Source organism: Sus scrofa, chromosome 14 (genome assembly GCF_054392235.1).
Source record: "Sus scrofa isolate SSC_HxYL_T2T_F1_AM1 chromosome 14, Sscrofa_HxYL_maternal_Yorkshire_Landrace_v2.0, whole genome shotgun sequence".
Classification (NCBI taxonomy): domain Eukaryota; kingdom Metazoa; phylum Chordata; class Mammalia; order Artiodactyla; family Suidae; genus Sus; species Sus scrofa.
This window is the reverse complement of record NC_139396.1, coordinates 143,326,740-143,345,441: the sequence shown is the minus strand read 5'-3', so window position 1 is coordinate 143,345,441 and position 18,702 is coordinate 143,326,740. Positions and strand designations below refer to the sequence as shown.

The following is an 18,702-nucleotide window of genomic DNA, read 5'->3' as shown; positions in this document are numbered from 1 at the left end:
GGAACTCCTTCAGGTACTTTAAATGGAGCACCTCAGTTAGTTGTTCAGTAGGCAGGAAGCTGATGCTGTTGTTCTCTCTGTACTACAAAATGAAATGAAACCCCAGAGAGGTTAAGTAGCTTATGCCCAAGGTCACACAGCTAGTAAGCAGTGAAGGAAGAATTTGGGCCCTGCTCTGGGTGGCTGTGAAACTTTCATTCTCTCAACTACCATGACTTAAGAAACAGCCAGGGGAGGCTTCCTGGAGGAGGTGGTAGCTGACCTAGGCCTTGAAGGGTGGGAAAGATGCATGTAACCCCAGGGGAGCAAGAGAATGAAGGCATTCTAGACAGAAGGAAGAGTCTGAGTCAAGCACCATGACTGTGAAGCCTGCTCGTTGGTGGGCCTGCTGGAAGGGAGCAGAGATTAAGTCAGGAAGGCAGGGTGGGGCCAAATGACACCACACAGCAGCAGCTCACTCCATCAGAAGGAAGAAGCTGCTCTTTGGCCTGTCCACGTCCCTAGGAAAACACCTCACCCTCAAACCCAGGCAGTCTACTCCAGAGAGAAATGCATGGCTTCTACTCCCACTTAATCATTCTTCTCTATCTTAAGCATTGCCCCAAAGCCCACATTCCCTAGACACTGGGAAGCCCATTTCTGTCCTGTAGACCTTACCCGTTACAATAGTTTCCACTTGCCTGCTGACCAAGTTTTATGCACAGAACACCCCTTTGTGAATTTCTTTCTTTTCCTCTTTCAGTTTTAATCTTTACCAAAACAGGAAGTAAATATTTGTTCTAATAAACAGTCATTTCTAAATTGCTAACCTTCCACTGCACCTCAAATGGATATAGGTGATTATGTCAGGTTATTTATACACAATTTGTGATAACATGGTCACAGTATCCACGATGAATATTTCTGGAGGCCTTTAATTTGAGATTCTTAGGGACTCACATCAGTTGGAACTTTGGGAGAATGTATTTGCATATCCTAAAAATCCTTGCCTTGCACATAGCGGTCAGTCAATACTGAGTGACTTAATCTGAACCCCCAAGAAAACTCATCATATCTAGATGGGAATAATTCAGTACTGTAGACCCATTCAGGGAGCACTCCTAGTTCAGAAACCTCAAGGAGGCAATGAAAGCAGTTCTGGCGACAATGGAAAATAAGGCCAGCTCCTGCCAAGTAAGTACTTTGCAAACAGTAGAAACGGAACGTGTTAACTCGTGACCAGGTTCTAAGAGTGCATTTCGAGAATGTCTCACAGAACCCGAAATGGAGAAATGAGGCTCAACAAGCACCTCCGGGGTAAAGAGCGTCCCTCTAAGAAGGAATTGTACCAGCTGGCCACACTACAGCTCCCAGAGATTTTCTGGCTTGCTTCCTGGCTCCACCCCCCAGTCTCTGGCCTCAGCAACGCGTGACGTCAGAGGAAACTGAAGCTGTCGATTGGCTGAGCGACGCCGCTAGGTCAAGTCCAGTCAGAGGAAAGAAGTTTGTCTCCATGTGGAAACCATGTGTCTCTAGCTGGGAGGGGGAAGAGGAGGAGGCGGAGAAACTGAGATCAAGTGATTACTGGAGAACTGGCTGAAATGAAGGCGGGGAGGTTGTGCACCTGAGTCGGCCAGTAATGCCCTTTGCAGTAGTGACCTAAAAACAAAAACAAAACCAAAACAAACAAAACAAAACAAAAAAAAAAACCCTTGCCCAACAAACAAAACTCGAACCCTCCACCCTCATCATAAAAATAAAAAAGCTAGGGTCCCTGCTTTCTTCCAAAAACCAGAGACCTGAGAAATGCTGGAATCCTATCAGAAAGCCTAGATTCCCCTCCCTCCCCCAACGACGGAATGATGTCAGCGTTTCAGAAAGCGGGGCTCTGAAGCAAAACAAGCCCCGCGCGCGCGGAGCGACCCGCAGTGCCCGAGCCCGGCGCACGCACGACCCGCCCCCCGACTCGCGTTATTGCTGTGCACACGCGGACCGCCGTGACGCGCGGGCATTGTGTGCAGCGAGCAGAAAACAACGGCGAGCGCCGCCAGCTCGAAGAGAAGCCCCCAGTAAAATGAAACAGACGTAGAGCCCGCTGTTTTCCATACCAGGAGACCCAGACCCGGAGGGAGGAAGGTCGAGTCTGGGAAAAATAAACTGGCCCCCGTGGGCCGTTCCTGTTTGCAGGGAAGATAATAAAGGATGGTGATGGTCGCCCATAGTTTGCTGGAGGTCACCCTGCCTGCGTGAGCTGGTTAGGGAGGGGGCGAGGGCCTAGGCCAGGGTCCCCGCAGTCCAGCCGAGCGCGGCGCCCCACGCTCTCGGGGAAATCTGGGGGCCGCTGGCATCACGTCATGCTGAGCCAAACAGCCGCGGCGAAAAGAAGCAAGAGAGCTAAAAATACTCCCGCGGGGAGCCGGCCGAAGGAGGGGGGCAGCGGGGCCGAGGGGCTGATTACGCACACGAAGTTGACTTTGACTGGGGCGCTGAGGTTCCCGAGCCCCTCTCGGGGGCTTGCAGCGCACACGCCTCGGTAAAGGGACCTGGAGGAAGCCCTTTGGCTTCCAAGGTCTCAGGAGCCCGGTTCCACTGCCGATGGCCCGCCCCGTGAGGGGCAGCCCGGCCCGGCGCGCCCGGCCCTCTGCTTACGTGACTGGTGGCCACGCCGGAGCTCCGGCACCGGGTAAACAAGGAGGTGGCGGCGGCCAAGGCGGCCGGGGGCGGGAGGTAGGGGGCGGAGGTCTCCGATTGTCTGCGAATGTGAGGTGGGGGGGACGGGACGCGGTGGAAGCTCCAGCCGCCTCCTTAGTACACCTCTCTGTGACGGGTGGGAGAGGGCAGGGGGCAAACCAGGTTTGCCACACACTGCCAAGGTGCCCTCTTTGGGTGTACCGGCCCCCCCCGCTCCCCCGCCAGAGTCGGCGCCACGGGACAGACTCTGGGGACCCGGGCAGGGGATAGCGAAAGAAATTACGCCCCTCCCCCCTCCAACAAAAGCAAACACACTAAACAAAACCACGTCTTTACCCAGCTTCCCACCAGCTCTGGCTTTTCAGAAACTACCCTCCTGACGAATGCACACTGCCCCCCCCCCAAGCCCCGTGAATAATCGCAAACTGACTCGGCTACACCGCCAGCGATGCGCCTTTCTCGCAAACCAGGGACTCTGAGAAAACAGGGGAGAAGAAAAGAAAAGAACGCACCGCCGACCTCCCAACACAAATCCTTGTTTTGCCTTAAGCTGCTGCACGATTTCGCTGCCATCACACGGTTACTTTAACCCCGAGGGCCTGGGTTGTTGGTTAGCTAAGGTGTTTTTGTGTTTGAGGGTTGTTGTGTTTTTTGGGGGGGAGGAGGCTGCAAGATCTGACACGTTGCAATCGGACCATTTCCCCCCCTTCTTTCTCTCTCCCTCCATTACCCCCCCCATCTCACTGATCTTCCTACTTCTTCGGACAGATTAAACAGCCTGCTTTTCTCTAGTCCGTCTGTCTATCTGCCTCAGCCCCTTCCCCCTTCTCGCAGCTATTATTTGTGAGGATAGTGCTGGAGACGGCGCACACGCGTGCCCCCGTTAGGGCGCTGAGTCGACTGCCTGGGGAGGTTTGGGGGACCCAGCTGGCGGGGGCAAAAATCAAACAAATACAAAAAAGAAGGCCAGGCCAGTGTGGAACTCCCAACACCCCCACCCCACATCACTCTCCACCTGAATCTGGGGTGGGGGTGGGGGGAACAGCAGAAATCCACCAGCAAGGCACTTGCCTTCCTCGCCCAACGCGCTCACTAGGGAGCCGTCTCCCGGAAAATAAAGAAACCGCACATAGCAGCCCACACCTTCTTCCCCAACTATTGTTTCCTGAGAGATCCCAAAGTTTCCTTCTAGCTGCCTCCCCCTCGTCGAGTTTCCCGGGCGTAGGATGGCGGGTCCGGGGCAAGCTGCTGGCTCTGCCTGGCTTTACCGGCCTGTTTCTTTGGGGGGTACACCCCAGGGCAACAGAGGCGCAGGGGGACTGTATCCGTGGACGCGATGGCGTGAGCCCAGCCCTGCTGCGAGAGGAGAGGAAAAAGCAAAGTAGACAGGAGGGAGAAGCAGAGCCGTGCCAGCCCGAGCCCACGCTGTGGAGGGCTGTTTGGTTGTTGTTGTTATCGTTGTCGTGTGTGTCTGTGTGTTTTCTTTCTGGAACCGCTGAGCTCTGCCTATGGTTTCCAACTTTCGGCTTCTAATCCCCACCCCACCCAAGAACGAGCTTCAGAAAAACAACACTTGTCTGCCGGAGAAGGCTCCGGAAAAAAAAAAAAAAAAAAAAAAAAAGGAAGAAAGGCGACCTCGAAGAGATGAGCTCTCGGCTCAGTTGTCAGCAAACAACAACACTCCCCCGGCTCCTCGGCCCAGCGGTCCTCCTAGCCTAGAGGAGACGGACAGACAGACGCACCGACAGCCCCCCCCGCCCCCGCTCGTCTTTGTTACATCTTTAGCAGCTTTGTGCGTGCGTGTCCTTTCTCCGGTGTCATCGGCTTTAATGCCGAGGGCTGGATGTGTGTGTTGGAGGGAGGGGGCCAAGCAGGCGACAGGGGTTGCCCAAGTGGGCGAGGAAGAAAGAGCCAGGCGCCGAGGAGGAGCCGGGGCCCCCAAACTTACTTTTGTTTTCTTTCTCGATCTGCTCCAGGTAGCTGGCGGCCTCGAGCAGAATCTGCACGTTTTGCAGAAAAGTGTTGATGTGCTTCTCCATCGAGTTCTCGCTGGTGTTGAAAATGTCCGAGAAGGGGCACCTGAGCTTGGCCCCCGCGGGCTCCTCTGGTTGGGCCGGGGGCTGGGGCGCGGCCACCGCCGGGGGCGCGGCGGGGGCCAGCCCCGCGCCCTCGCAGCGCGCTTCCTTGCGCGGCCGCCCGCGTTTGCCCATGGAGGGACCGGGGTCCGCCAAGCTCGTCCTCTTTTGGGGCTGCGCGGCTCGGCCGAGCTCCGGGCCCCAGGGGAGACCCGGCTGGCTGAAGCAACTAAAGCGCCGAGGCGAAGAGGCGACCTGACTTCCCGAGCCTTCTGCGTGCAGTTGTGTGTTTGAGTGTGTGTGTGTGTGTGTGTGTGCGTGTGTGTGTGTGTGTGTGTGTGTGTGTCGGTCTCGCAGTGGGTCTGTGTGTATGGGAGATTGAATGAACCTACAGGACGGACGGAGGCGCTCTGGCGCCTGGGTCCTAGTGCGAGCCTGTCGCCATCGGACCGGTCAAAATAAAAGGTGGAGACTAGCGCGGCGGGGACCGCCCCCTGCTAGTCCCTGCGTACTTCCCCGCCTCTCCCCAAATCTCACCACAGTGTAGAACGTATGGCTCTGAAAGCACCTGCAAAAAAACAAACGACTAGGCTATTTTTTCTTTACATAAAAATAATAATGCCTGACACATAGTAGGTTTCCAATAAATGGTAGCTGCTATGACTTAAAAAAAAAAAAAAGTCCAAAAAATCATCATATGTAATCCTCAGTTTTCTCCCCCCAATCCACACACTCATTCACAGAGGCCGGGGTGTCTGCCTTCACAGGACCAAATGAAATCCCCAGGCCACCATATCCCAGTTACAGATTTACTCACTCTTTCTGTCTCCCTTCAAATGCAATGTTATTTTCCAGGAAGGGGGAGGAGATGCAAGCATCTCTATCTACACTCCTCTTTCCCAGCCTTAGTCCAGCTGTGCAAAGCTCACAGTAGGATGCCTCCACACCTGGCCCTCTTTTATTTGACAGAAAGGCAGAAATGGCAGCCCAGGAACCTCCCACCTCTACCGCAGCTGAATTCCACCTTTTGGCTCTGAAGAGCCCCACCCAAGTTGACATAGTTTTCACTGCTCCAGCAGAGCTAACAGTTAGGGTGTACAGGAACCATTGATGCTTTCCAGATCTGGGGTGTGTGGTGGGAGTCAGGGCCCTTGGGAAGTGCCACAGAGAAGGATTCAAGTCCCAGCTCTGCTCTGTATAGGCTGCGTGAGCCTGGATGAGTCCTCTAACCTCTCTTGGCCTAAGTGTCCCCATCCATGAAAACTCTGATAAGAATAATGCATTAATTAAATTATAATCGCCCTTAGGATGCTGCCTGGCCCCTAGTAAGAGCTTTTGCTTGCAGTATAGATCCAGAGAAGAGGCTGAGTCCCCTACCTGCACCTAAGCAGGAAAATAAGTTGCAGGAAGCAAGACTTTTCTGCACTTTGTTGGAAAACATCTTTGCAATAAGCCCTTCTAAATATTGTCACCTTGCAAGGCCACCTGGAGTTTTCCTGCAGGGGAACTATTTACATAGAAGACATCATGAATGCTGCCCATGGATTTGTGCCACCCAGCTACCTTACTTAGAGACAGCTTTGTACACATTCGTCAGGAAGAATTTTACTGGAAATGGAAACTTTTTGGAAAAAAAGGAGAGAAAGTACATTTCTTTGTGAAGCCCCTTCCATGTAGAACAGTACACACACTCTCAGGAAAGTCTTGTGTGATTTTGGACTACAGTAACCCACTGCTGATATAACAGGAACAGTCAGTAACTGGCATTTTATAGCCAATATATTCACATTTTGTCCCATAATATAATCATACTACCCATACCCTCTGCTCATTTTCCATCTTGGTTGGTCTCTGCACCCTTTGGTTAGGGTAAAGGAGATTCTCATAAAGCTATGAGATGAAAATTCACCTTCCACTACCAGAATAATTACTTACTTTTTGTTCTGTTGGAACCATAATTTGAGTTACTCATGTTTAAAAATCTATAGGAGGTCCCCTCTCGGCTCAGTGGTTAATGAACTCGACTAGTATCCATGAGTTCGATCCCTGGCCTTGCTCAGTGGGTTAAGGATCCAGCGTTGCTGTGAGCTGTGGTATAGGTCGCAGATGCAGCTGGGATTCCGAGTTGCTGTGGCTGTGGCCTAGGCTGGCAGCTGCAGGTCCGATTCAACCCCCTAGCCTGGGAAACTCCATATGCTGTGGGTGAGGCCCTAAAAAACATTTTTTTATTAAAAAAAATCTATAAACATCTAAGGACTTTAGGAAGTACAGTTGCAGACAAGTTTTATCCAGTGCTGTTTTGCACAAACTGGCGCTTGTGTGAGACAGTCCTGATCTCCTTTGCCCCAGATGAAAGATGATAGAGAGGCAACGAACCACTGAAGCCTGGAGAAAACTTTGGTCTCTTTAACTCTCCGGTAGAGGCACGGGCCAAATGTGCACATATGCAGCACTGCGACCTTCATATATGTACATACATACCCACCGAGATAGGCACACCCCTCACAGGAGTGCCAGGGTGGGGGTAGGGTGTTTTGCCATTATTTATTTAATCCCTGTTTCATGTCTCATAGGTCTGCGAGCTTCAGAAAGCCCAGTGGGAATCTTCAAGCTGGGCCACGGATCTGACCAAAGCCAAAATAAACAATGGCTTGAAGAAAATCTACAAAAAAAGTGCTGATTTGCACTATTCCCACAGTCAGCCACAGCCCCCACCGTCATTCCCATGGAAAACACCACTGCTGGTGCCAGATCAAGTCTTCTCCCCCCACCCCATCATAAGGGCATTGTTTTTTGTTATTATGTGAGTTCTGAGCATCAGACAATGGCACCACAAGAGACACAGTGGAAGGAGGAGAAATGCCTTTTTGTTTCACAAAGTCTATACTATTGTGCCCGAGAGTCTCACATACAGTATGAGTTACCTATATTCATTTTGGTAGCATGTTTGTGGAACGATCAATGTGCTGAGCTAAAGCTCAAAGGCCTTTCCGTATTTTTTGCTTCAGAGCCCATCAAGTGTTAAATCATCTTGGCATCGTATTGGTCTCTTCCACCTGCCTCACCATCCTCAATTAATAGATTTCTCTAATAAAGTTGGCCCTAACAGAACGAGTGGTGTTTCAGGGTTTATATATCATGGGACAGGCATCCAGGATGCTGGGTTACTAGTTCAGCTCCATTCCCAATTACCTTTGCTTCCCAGAAGTGGCTGTTCAAACCCTTTGCACCTCTTTCTCTGGGGCTTTGGCTCTGAAAATAAACAGGCTCTTTGGAAACTTGCTGAGAATTTCTGCAGAGAACAGGTAGGGATGAGAAGGCAACCCGCATGAAGAGAACATATGAACTCTTTGAAAGGAAGGCAGTAACTTCTTGAGGTGCCTGGTGAGGCTGGCCATGATGCTTGTAGGGGCCCTAGATGTCTTGGTTTCCCACTCAGTCTGGGTCTCGTTTTCCCAACCTTCTGCTTCTTTGTTTGGCCTATTTGCTTGCTTAGTATTATTTTTCCATCAACCTTGTTTGCATATTAAAGTAAAATCACTCTTTTATTTGTCCCTCTTTCCCCCCAGACTCCACTACACTCTTACATCAAAGATGTTGTTTTACCTGTAATTATGTCTTCAGGTACACAGAGGCTGGTTAATTACTGAGGCTGTGATATGGGAGTTGCCCCCAGACCTCCCCATCCTGCATTTGTATGGGATGCTCTTCCCCATCCTGGACCACTTTAGCTCTCCTGGGGTCCTTAGCCCTGCCTTCCTCCTTACCCATTCTCCCCTCGCTAACTCTTTCTGCCTAAGGCTACCCTCCAACATCTAGCTTTTCCTTAGACCTCAGCACAGCTAGGTCAGGTTCTTCTCTGCTCTTTGACCTGCAGTCTTTGCACTAAGGCTTCGTAAACACCATCAAAAGATCTTCTGTCCCCTGCATTGTCACTTGAGGCCTAATCCTCCAGGCTTTCCCAGCCAAGTTTTTCCTGGGCACATTTCCCTTTGGAAAGGGATTGTCTGGCAATGATCTGAGGAGCTGGCTCAGGGCTCCTTTTCTCCTTGGGAGCCTTTATCTTGCCTTCATCTATCAGAAGGGGGAAGTGGCTTCAAGGAAAGCCCAAGAGTTGGGGACTAGGGACTGATGAGGCCCAAGCAGAATGGCAGGAACTAGGACTCTGGGACTCAGTTGGACTCTGCTTCCCAGAGTCCGACTCTGGCATTGGCTCCTGGCATAGGCTTCAAAGTGCTGACCAGGCCTCCTTCAACCACTCCCCATGTCCCCACTCCCACCCACACACTCACCAGTGGGTGTAGACATGGGCAGAGGATAAAGAGCCTCCACCCTACATTGGAGCTCAAACAGATGTCACCTGCTCCTGGGCATTATCTCTGCTTCTCTGGACTCTGCCCTACCTTCTCCTGGACCTCTGAGGTTGGCAGGCCCTTCCTGTTTCAGCCAGCTCCTAAGCTTCTCCTATGCAACGCCCAGTACTTACAGGGTTCATTAGACTATGAGCTCATCAAGGGCAGGAAGCACACCTCGCTCCCCCAGCATCCCAGCCCCTGGCACCTAGCATGGAACAAGTATGGCATGAAAGGAAGGCTTAGGCCAGGAGGGTAATAGGGATGAATGGCCTTTCCTTGCCTGGCCGGAACCATGGTGCTAGCCCTTCATGGCTTCCTTGTTCCAGTGTGGCAAGAAGAAGCAATTGTCACTGTCTGCAAAGCTATTCCTGAGTCACTCACCCTGAAGCTTAAATATTGAAATGCTTCCTCTGTGGAGAAGCCAGAAACCCACTGCATCAGATGGTTGAAGTTTTCCTAAAAAGTTCAGAGGCTCAATCACCCTTGCCCCTGTTCTTACTGCTGTACATATCTGGTGACAAGATGGGTCTCCAGTGTAATAAATTACCGCTAATGTAGAATTTTCCAGAATCATCAGGCAATGAAGGCAGTGGCCTGAGACCAAAGTGAAAATCATACAGAACTTACTTTTTTCACAAGTTCCTATTCTGGGGTCTCCTATGGGGAATCCTTCAGACCTCTGTTTTCTTTAATCTCTCTCTCTCTCTCTTTTTTTTTTTTCCTTTTTAGGGCTGTAGCCAAGGCACATGGAAGTTTCTAGGCTAGGGGGCGAATCAGAGCTGCAGCTGCCGGTTTACACCACAGCCACAGCAGTGCCAGATCCAAGCCACATCTGCAACCTGCACCATGGCTCATGGCAACGATGGATCCTTAACTGAGTGCGGCCAGGGATCAAACCCGCATCCTCATGGATATTAGTTAGATTCATTTCCACTTTGCCACAATGGGAACTCCAACATCTCCTTTTTAAAAATGATCAATAAAGATTCTAAATTCAGTTACGTTAAGGTACCAGTGACTGACACTAACTCAAATATGACCATTTCCAGAATCATTTGGAATTAAAAGATGGCCAATGCCTTTAGCTAAAGGAATGCAGGTCTAAAGGGAAAATGTTAGGCTTCAGGAGATGGAAGGGAAAATAGGCAGATGGCAAAGGACCTTCCACCTGATGATTAGCTGGCTGATTGTGTACATCACACGGAGCCTCAGAATTCTCATTCACAAAGTGGGAAAAACAATATTTGTCTTACTGAGGGGTTATATATAAAGGAACTTTGGAAACTGTAAAGTGTTGTGCACATGTAAGGATAGTATGAGGTTGAGAGAGTCCTGGAAGATTTTCAGGAAAAAACAAAAGCAATGACAAAAAAGTGGGAGCTAGAATTAGAACCCCAGAGTTTGGGGCCACCTCTTCCACTGCACTACTGTGTAATTTTGGAGAAATAACCTCACCATCTGCAGTATTAATGTCCTGATCTATGATGGTTGTGTTCCACTGGTATAGTCTACCTCTCCCCCATTCCAAAAAGCATCATTAATTCATTTCCCCTATCTTCATTAATCACAGATGAGGATGTCACTACCCATGGGAATTTTTAGGTCAGCATGGGCGAACAGGATGACCCCATGGGCTGGTAAAATTCTAGCCAAAAATAAAGAAACTGTTATTTTAGGTCACCCAATCTGCCTTATCTCTGGGAAAAATTGGCTTCCCATTGATCCTTTTTTTGGAAAACAAACAAAAAACAATTGGAAGAGACCTATTCCTGTCTTCAAGGAGGTCTAGGGCACCAGGACCCCTGTCTGTGAACCACTGGACTCAGTGATCTGGGAAGCAAGAGTTCCTGTTGTGGCTCAGCAGGATAAGAACCCAACACAATATCCGTGAGGATGGGGTTTGATCCCTGGCCTCACTCAGTGGATTAAGGATCTGGCTTTGCAATAACATGCAGTATAGATCTCAGGTGCAGCTTGGATCCAATGTTGCTGTGGCTGTGGTGTAGGCCAGGAGCTGTAGCTCCAATTTGACCTCTAGTCCAGGAACTTCCACATGCTGCAAGCAGCACCTACATCAGGGAATACACAAAATCTACAGGCAAGCATCCCAGAATGGTGCTGCTTCTAGTTCCTGAACTTCTGCCTGGACACCTGCTCAGAACTCATGTTCTCCTCCCCTCTGAAGCCTTTTTTTTTTTTTTTCTCTTCCTTTTCCCTCTCTCCTGCATGAGGCCTGCAGGTTGCCCTCTCTCTTCCTGACCAGAGCTCAGTTCTCCTGGGTGAAAAGGTTGAAGAGCACTGCAGTGGGTTTATATATCAGGAATAACAGATGTATGAGCACATACTCAGCATGCAGATTAATTCATTCCATCAGAAGTCATCATCTTCCATGTGTCAGAAGACATCGTCTTCTTCTAGGTGTAGGCACACAGCAGTGAGCAAAGAGCCGAAACCCCGACCCTCATGGGACTTGTTTCTTACCCAGGTGTACCTGTGACATGGGATCAGTGGTATGCATGCAGCTACACACACAGGCACAGACATGCACACAAAGGCCCTTTCCCCCCTGTGTCTTTCAGAAAATGAAATGTCAACTCCAGGAGTTCCTGTCGTGGCACAGTGGAAATGAATCTGACTAGGAACCATGAGGTTGCGGGTTTGATCCCTGGCCTCGCTCAACGGGTCAAGGATCCGGTGTTGCCATGAGCTGTGGTGTAGGTTGCAGGTGTGGCGTTGCTGTGGCTGTGGTGTAGGCCAGCAGTTATAGCTCCGATTAGACCCCTAGCCTGGGAACCTCCGTATGCCACGAGTGCGGCCCTAAAAAGACCAAAAAAAAAGAGAAAAAAGAAAAAAGAAAGAAATGTCAATCCCATGTTGGAAGTTGGAACCAGAGCAATAGGGATTCATACTGAGGGACCATCTTAGGCATCACGGAAATAGTCATAATAGAGACTAAGGAAGGGTTTGCCTTCGTTGGAAACCCTTTCTCTCTTGCTTACATTGGAAATTGACTTTTGTTTGTATACACTGACCCTTTGCATGTTTCCATATACTAAGGCATACTATATTATGTATCAGAACAGTTGAATTTTTAAAAAATCGTATGTTATTCTAATTCTCAGAGTTCTGAAAACCTCACAGATACGTGTGGCCTGCCAAAGAGTCACGTCAAAACAACTGTCTAAAATTATAACTTACCTGGAAAAGTCAGAAACCTAATCAGAGGCTATTTCCATATAACTACACCCTAAAAACACCCATCCCAGACAGGCAGGCACATGAGAATAACATGTTGGCCTATGGTTGCAAGAATCTGCCTTAGACTTTTGATTTTTAATTGTATCATTGTTAAAGTGGAATTGAATAGAAAGTCCCAAACCCAGAGGCTAGAACTGGAAAATTCTTCTCCATTTCCTGGTTCACTTTTCAAAGTCTGGAAGAACTGGTCTCTGTCAAATCTTAGGCTGAACTGATGCTAAGGAAAATGTCTTCTCATTCGGTTAGTTTTAATTTTACATTCTTTGGACATGAGTAGTTTTGAGTGCATTATACGTAAGTGTAATGGGGTCCCATATCATCTCAGAGCCGCTGTAAGTGTAAGAACTAAAATTCCTTTTAATTTTATTTTTCTTTTTACGGCCACACCCGCAGAATGTGGAAGTTCCCAGGCTAGGGGTCAAATCAGAGCTGCAGCTGCCTGCCCACACCACAGCCACGGCAACACAGGATTTAAGCCACAATTGTGACCTATGCCACAGTTTGTAGCAATGCCAGATCCTTAACCCACTGAGTGAGGCCAGGGATCACTGCATCCTCATGGATGCTATGTCAGGTTCTTAACCTGCTGAGCCACAGTGGGAACTCTTAATATCCCAGGCCCCATCCTCCAAGCACAATTTTATTTCACCCTCATCATCCCTCCATGAGCTGGTATCATGGCCCTCACATGTTACAGGTGAAGAAATGGAGAAAGAAAAAATAGTTCCTTCTTCCTGTTTATAACCCACTTACCTTTATTCAGTTCTGTCCAGCCACATGTGTTTTGGTGTAAGTTTATACAATCTTTTTTTTTGGCTGCACCTGTGGCATGTGGAAGTTCCTGGGCAGGGATCGAACCTGTGCCACAATAGTAACCTGAGCCACAGCAGTGATAACACTGAATCCTTAAACAGCTGAGCCACCAGGGAACTCCTATGCAGTCTTGCTAACTGGGTTTATGTACATAACAAGAGTACTTGTTCCAAATCCTCATTTGATGGTAGGATGAAAATTTCTCCAGTAAGTTTTCTCCCTCCCCAGGCTGTGAGCTCTTCCACAGCTTCCATGGCATCTCCTGCATGCCACAGCTTCCATGGCTTAACAAGTGTCCTGCATAAAATAACTGTGAAGTACGCATTGTTTGATCACTAGGAACTGTGTACAGGACCAACTCGGGGTGTAGGCAGCACTTTGGTGTTATTTACCAGACGTTGCCAATCTCCCCTTGGCACCCAAGCTAACCTCTCATGATCTGTCTGCCCTTTTACACAACTAGCCTCACTGCTGAGCTGGAGGACCGACACCGTGCCACAGAAGGCCCCAAGAAAACACATATATTTATCACTCACACCAGAGATGGTGAAGCTGAATGCAACACTTAAGTACATTTAGAAGAATTGTTGCTCACACAGTGAAGAGGTTCTCAGCCTGGACCCGTGCCTTAGAAGGACCTGGGGATGGCATTGCCAGATTTATCAAACGAAAATACAGGATGCCCACTTTAATTTGAATTTCAGATAAACAACAAATTTTAGTTTAAGTATGACCCTTGCAATATTTGGACATACTTCTGCTAAAAATTTTTCGTTGATCATCTGAAATTCAAATTTAACTGAGTGTCCTGTGTTTTATCTGGAAACCTTGATTGGGGAGCTTAGCTTAGTAAAATTAAATTAGAATCTCTGGAAATAGGGTTCAGATACCAACACTTTTAAAAGTTTCCTTAGGTGATTTTCAGGTGCAATTAGGCTTGAGCGTCACTGATGGGAGGGGTCTGATATCTTAAAGGGTAAAGAAGGGGAAATGGGTTTCGGCCCAGGGTGGGCAATCCCCGAGCCGAAAGTGGTGGAGACATGTGACAGCTTCACTTATCCAATGGCCTGCCTTGAAGGAGCTCCACTGGATCACATCCCAGCCACCAGGCCAGACAGAGTCAGAGTGGAGCAGAGCTGTGCAACCAGCGTTGCGTCTTCAGAGCCACACCGGTGTGTTCAGCATCATTTCTAGAGAGCTTAGTATTCTCCAGAGATACCAGTCTTCCCCCTACCACCTCCATCCTGAAACAGCTAGGCTAGCATGCATCAGATTTCATTTCCTTTGTGTATCTGAATTAAGCAGGCACAAATTTCTACTGTGACTTGGGCACCTCAGAGTATAGTCTACCTTTGAGAAGTGAAACCGTGAATAAGTTAGAAGCTTGGGGTTCACGGCCAAGAAGAGATGGGTTCAAATTCTCTTTTGGTCATTGATTCAGGTATACAAGCTTGGGCAAGTTCCATAACCTCTCTGAACTTCAGCTTTTCATCTGCAAAATGGAAACTATAACTACACTTATCTCACAAGGTCATTGTGAGGATCAAATGAGATAATGCCTCAGATGGCACAGCTGGCAAGTAGCAGAGCTGGGGTGCTTAGCACAGTGCCTACCGTGGAGGAAGTGCTTAGCACAGTGCCTACCATGGAGGAAGAATTCAATAGGTATTGTTTTGTACCTTTCCCAGATGCTCCCTGCAGATCTTCAAGGCTGCTTAGCAAAAGAAGATCATACAGGTGGTGCTACAGTATAGAAGAGTATAGTTCAGTACAACCCAGAGTTTCCCAAGAAGACCCTCTGCTGGACAGAATGTGGGCTCAGATCTCCTTTTTCTCACTCTTCTGGCTTTGAGCCCTGGATAAGCCTTATAAGACAGGATCATTCATAGCATAAGGGAAAGGACTTTGTTGCACAAAAGGGACCCAACTCCCTAAATTCCAGTTGTGGCTTTGTCACTAACTGGTCAGGATCTTAGGCAAGTCATGGCACTTCCAGGGCTCAGTTTCATCATCTATAAAATGGATATAGACCAGATGTTCACCTCCAGCCATAATGCTCTGTGATCAGCTCACTTGTAAAAGTTCTGGCACTGACTCCATGGCCACCCTCCTCAAAGAATTAAGATTCTTTTTCTACTTATTCCCAGGGTTCTGAAGTGGAGCTTCAGGGTTCATGAAGGATGGAGATTCTTGAGAGTTATGGCTTTCTTGCCTTCTCTTCAGGTGCATATATACTTTGCTAAAAAGTCCAACATGCCCTCCCCTTTAAGTCAGGTTTTCTCTCCAAAGACTGAAGGCAAACTTCAGTGTTTATTCTATCTTTTGCTCTTCTTTTAGATGACCCCAAACTCACCACCTCTGGCCATTGCCAACATCCCTGGGCACAAATGGAACTGAAATATGAAGGGGAAATTTTGAGGGTATCATCAAAAGCTAAAGCACCCCCTCCAACTGGAGTACCCTATACACCTGTTCTTTTTCTCTTATGTAATCCCTTACTAATCCTTTTTCAAATTTTACCTGCCATTGAGAGTCCACTGCTGTTGTCATTTTTGAAGGACAAACCTGTTTTTCAGGTGATAATTGCACTAGCCATCTGTTTCTATTAGCCTTCCCCCACCCACCATCTTTCTCCAAACCCCTAAATGACTGAAATAATAGTGCAATAAAAGAACATGGTTGCAGCAGACGGCATTTTGCTCATGTGTGTTCAGTATCAGGATGGACCTACAAGCGAACAAAGTAACAACAGAAAAGTCTTCCTTGGTTTTTCAGAAGTTTTCCTGCCACAAGGCTCAGAGTTAGAGAAACAGCAGACTCTCACTTCTGATGAAGAAGATCATTTTATTAGTTTGGATCCCAAGGAGGGGCTGTATTGCTTTTTTACAAGGGGACATAGCTGGCTAACATCCATGTTGATGGACAGACTAAGAACACACCTACTCCCATTAGGCCTTGAGATAAAGTCCTAATCAAAGTGGCCATGAGCTCCTTTTGAAACTGCACAGGAAATCTCTGGGAAACACAGTTTAAAAGACTCTAGTTCAAAGGAAACTCCTCCTTTATTAATAATATTCAGAGATTTGTTCCTGATTTAGTTTTGGTAACTTGTTCTGCTGAAAGAAACAGAAGAGGAATTTGGGCAATATTTCTGAGAAATCAAACCCTCACAGTTGGGAGTGGTTGCAGATAATTAATTTGGGGGAAACTTGTCAGCAACCAGTCAGAGTTTTGCCGTGATGAAGTTTTGGTGTTTTCAGGACAGCCATTCTGGGTGTAAATCTATCTCCACTTCCCCACATGGAACTATCAAAATTTAACATCCTTTGATGGAGTTAATTTTACTATGATAATAGATTTACCCAGAGAGGATTCTTGATTAATTTGAGACTGATTATATCTTTGGCAAGATGGGCCCAAACTATCTCATAGCGATATTCTATTAGCAAAGGATTTCGAACACTTTTAAAGTGTTGGTAAGTCATGCTAAAAGTCAGCATGATATGGACATTTCAGTGGGTTTTTGCTTCAGTTAAGAGGTGTAAGTGAAAACAGTGAGGAAGGAACTTCCACTTCCAGGAGGATGAAGTAGACACAAGCTTCTCTATTCTTCCTGCTAGGCACAACTAAATACTCAGTGCATACATATCCAACATAAGAAGATTCTTAGAGGTGATGAGAGAAAGGCAGACCAGCTAGGGACCTCAGGATCCCAGAAACAACACAGTGGTGAATTCTCTGGGTTTTATTTTTGCCTCATTTATCCCAGACTTGGAGTTGAAGAAGCCAGCAACCTGGAAACGCCAAGTACAGACAAAAAAGAAAAAAGGACAAACAAAAGTCTCTTCTCTCTAGCCAAAGCACCAGGAAAGGGGCAGCCTGGCAAGACAAAAAACTTTAGATAATAACCACTCTGTTTCAGCCAAATACCACAGAAAAACTGACCCCACCCACACTCACACCAGTAAAGGCCAAGTGGGGAGACTAGACTTCCACCCTAGCCAGGCTGTAATAAGGCTCCCCAACATCCCCTGCCAGAATGGTCTCAGAGATGGCAGAACAGGGAGCCAAGACTTTCACCCCTACCAGCTGGGAAAGAGGCCCTCCCCCTGCAGTGTTCATGCAGATCACATGGGCAGTTCTCGTGTCTGCACAGCTGAACAAAAGGCCATCCTCATCAGGTGTCAGTTGGGCTGAGAGGGGAACCTAGACTCCTATCTCCACCTAGTAGTAACAAGGCAGCACCCTCCTTCCCCTGCCACAGTTGTGTTAGAGGAAGCCACATGCAACAGACAGTTTAAATAAGATGCAGATATATGTATATGTGTAATTGATTCACTTTTCTGTAAACCTGAACTAATACATCATTGTAAATTAACTACACACCAACAAATTTTATTTTAATGGAATGGAAATCTAAAGAGAAAAAAAAAGATGCAGAGTCTTATAATATGAAAGTGTCCAGGTTTAAAAAAAAAATTCAGGAGTTCCCTTCATGGTTCAGCAGTAACAAACCTGACTAGTATCCATGAGGATATGCATTTGATCCCTGGCCTCACTCCGTGTGTTAAGGATCCGGCATGGCTGTGAGCTGTGGTGTAGGTTGCAGACAAGCCTCAGATCTGGCATTCCGGTGGCTGTGGGTAGGCCAGCAGCTACAGCTCCAATTCAACCCCTAGCCTAGGAACTTCCATATGCCATGGGTGCGGCCCTAAAGAGACCAAAAAAAAAAAAAATTATTCCAAGAGCCAGGAAGATCTCAAACCAAATGGAAAAACATAATCAATAGATGCCAACACCTCAATATTAGAGAAATAGCCCTGAGGAAAGTGTTTCAGAGAATAATTACAAACACGCTTGAAACAAATTAAAAAATGGAAAGGCTCAGCACAGAAATCAAAGAGCTACAGAAGAACCAAAAGGAAGTTTTACAACTAAAAAGTATAGTAACCAAAATAAAAATCTCAGTGGAAGGTCTCAACTGCAGAATGGAGAGGACAGAAGAAGTAATCAATGATCTAGAAGATAGAACAATAGAAATTATTCAGTCTAAAAAACTGAGAGAAAATAGACTTCACAAAAAATGAACAGAGCCTCAGAACATGGCTAGAGAATCATCTAAGATTAAAGTGGTTAGAGTCCCAGAAGGAGAGGAGAAAGAGGGAAAGGCTGAAAAAATACTTGAAGAAATAATGACTGAGAACTTTCCAAGTCTGTCAAGGCATAAACTACTGATTCAAGAAGCTGAGTGAAGCCCTGACAGGATAAATCCAAAGAAATCCCTGACAAGACACACCACAATTAAACTTATGACAAATGAAAACAAAGAAAAAATCTTGAAAGCAACCAGAGAAAAGTATAAACAAGATTATTCTAAAATTTATATGGAAAAGCAAGTGAATTAGAATAGCTAAAACAATTTTGACTTCATCTGCTTGATATCAAGATTTAGTATAAACTCTATCTTAGTACAACTCACAAAAATTAACTAGAAATGGATTAAGGACTTAAGTGTAAGAGCTGAACACATA

General features: G+C 47.4%; 1 protein-coding gene across 2 annotated transcripts in view; it reads right to left on the bottom strand.

Moving 5' to 3' along the window:
- MXI1 (MAX interactor 1, dimerization protein) overlaps positions 1-5,157 on the bottom strand; it is a 78,989-nt gene extending 73,832 nt beyond the window's left edge. For both annotated transcript variants that reach the window (XM_003133181.7, XM_084994270.1), the window contains exon 1: positions 4,619-5,157. In XM_003133181.7, coding sequence (XP_003133229.5) covers positions 4,619-4,880 — 262 coding nt within the window. In that variant the 5' untranslated portion in view covers positions 4,881-5,157. The remainder of the gene's footprint in view (positions 1-4,618) is intronic.
- Between the last annotated feature and the right edge of the window lie 13,545 nt (positions 5,158-18,702).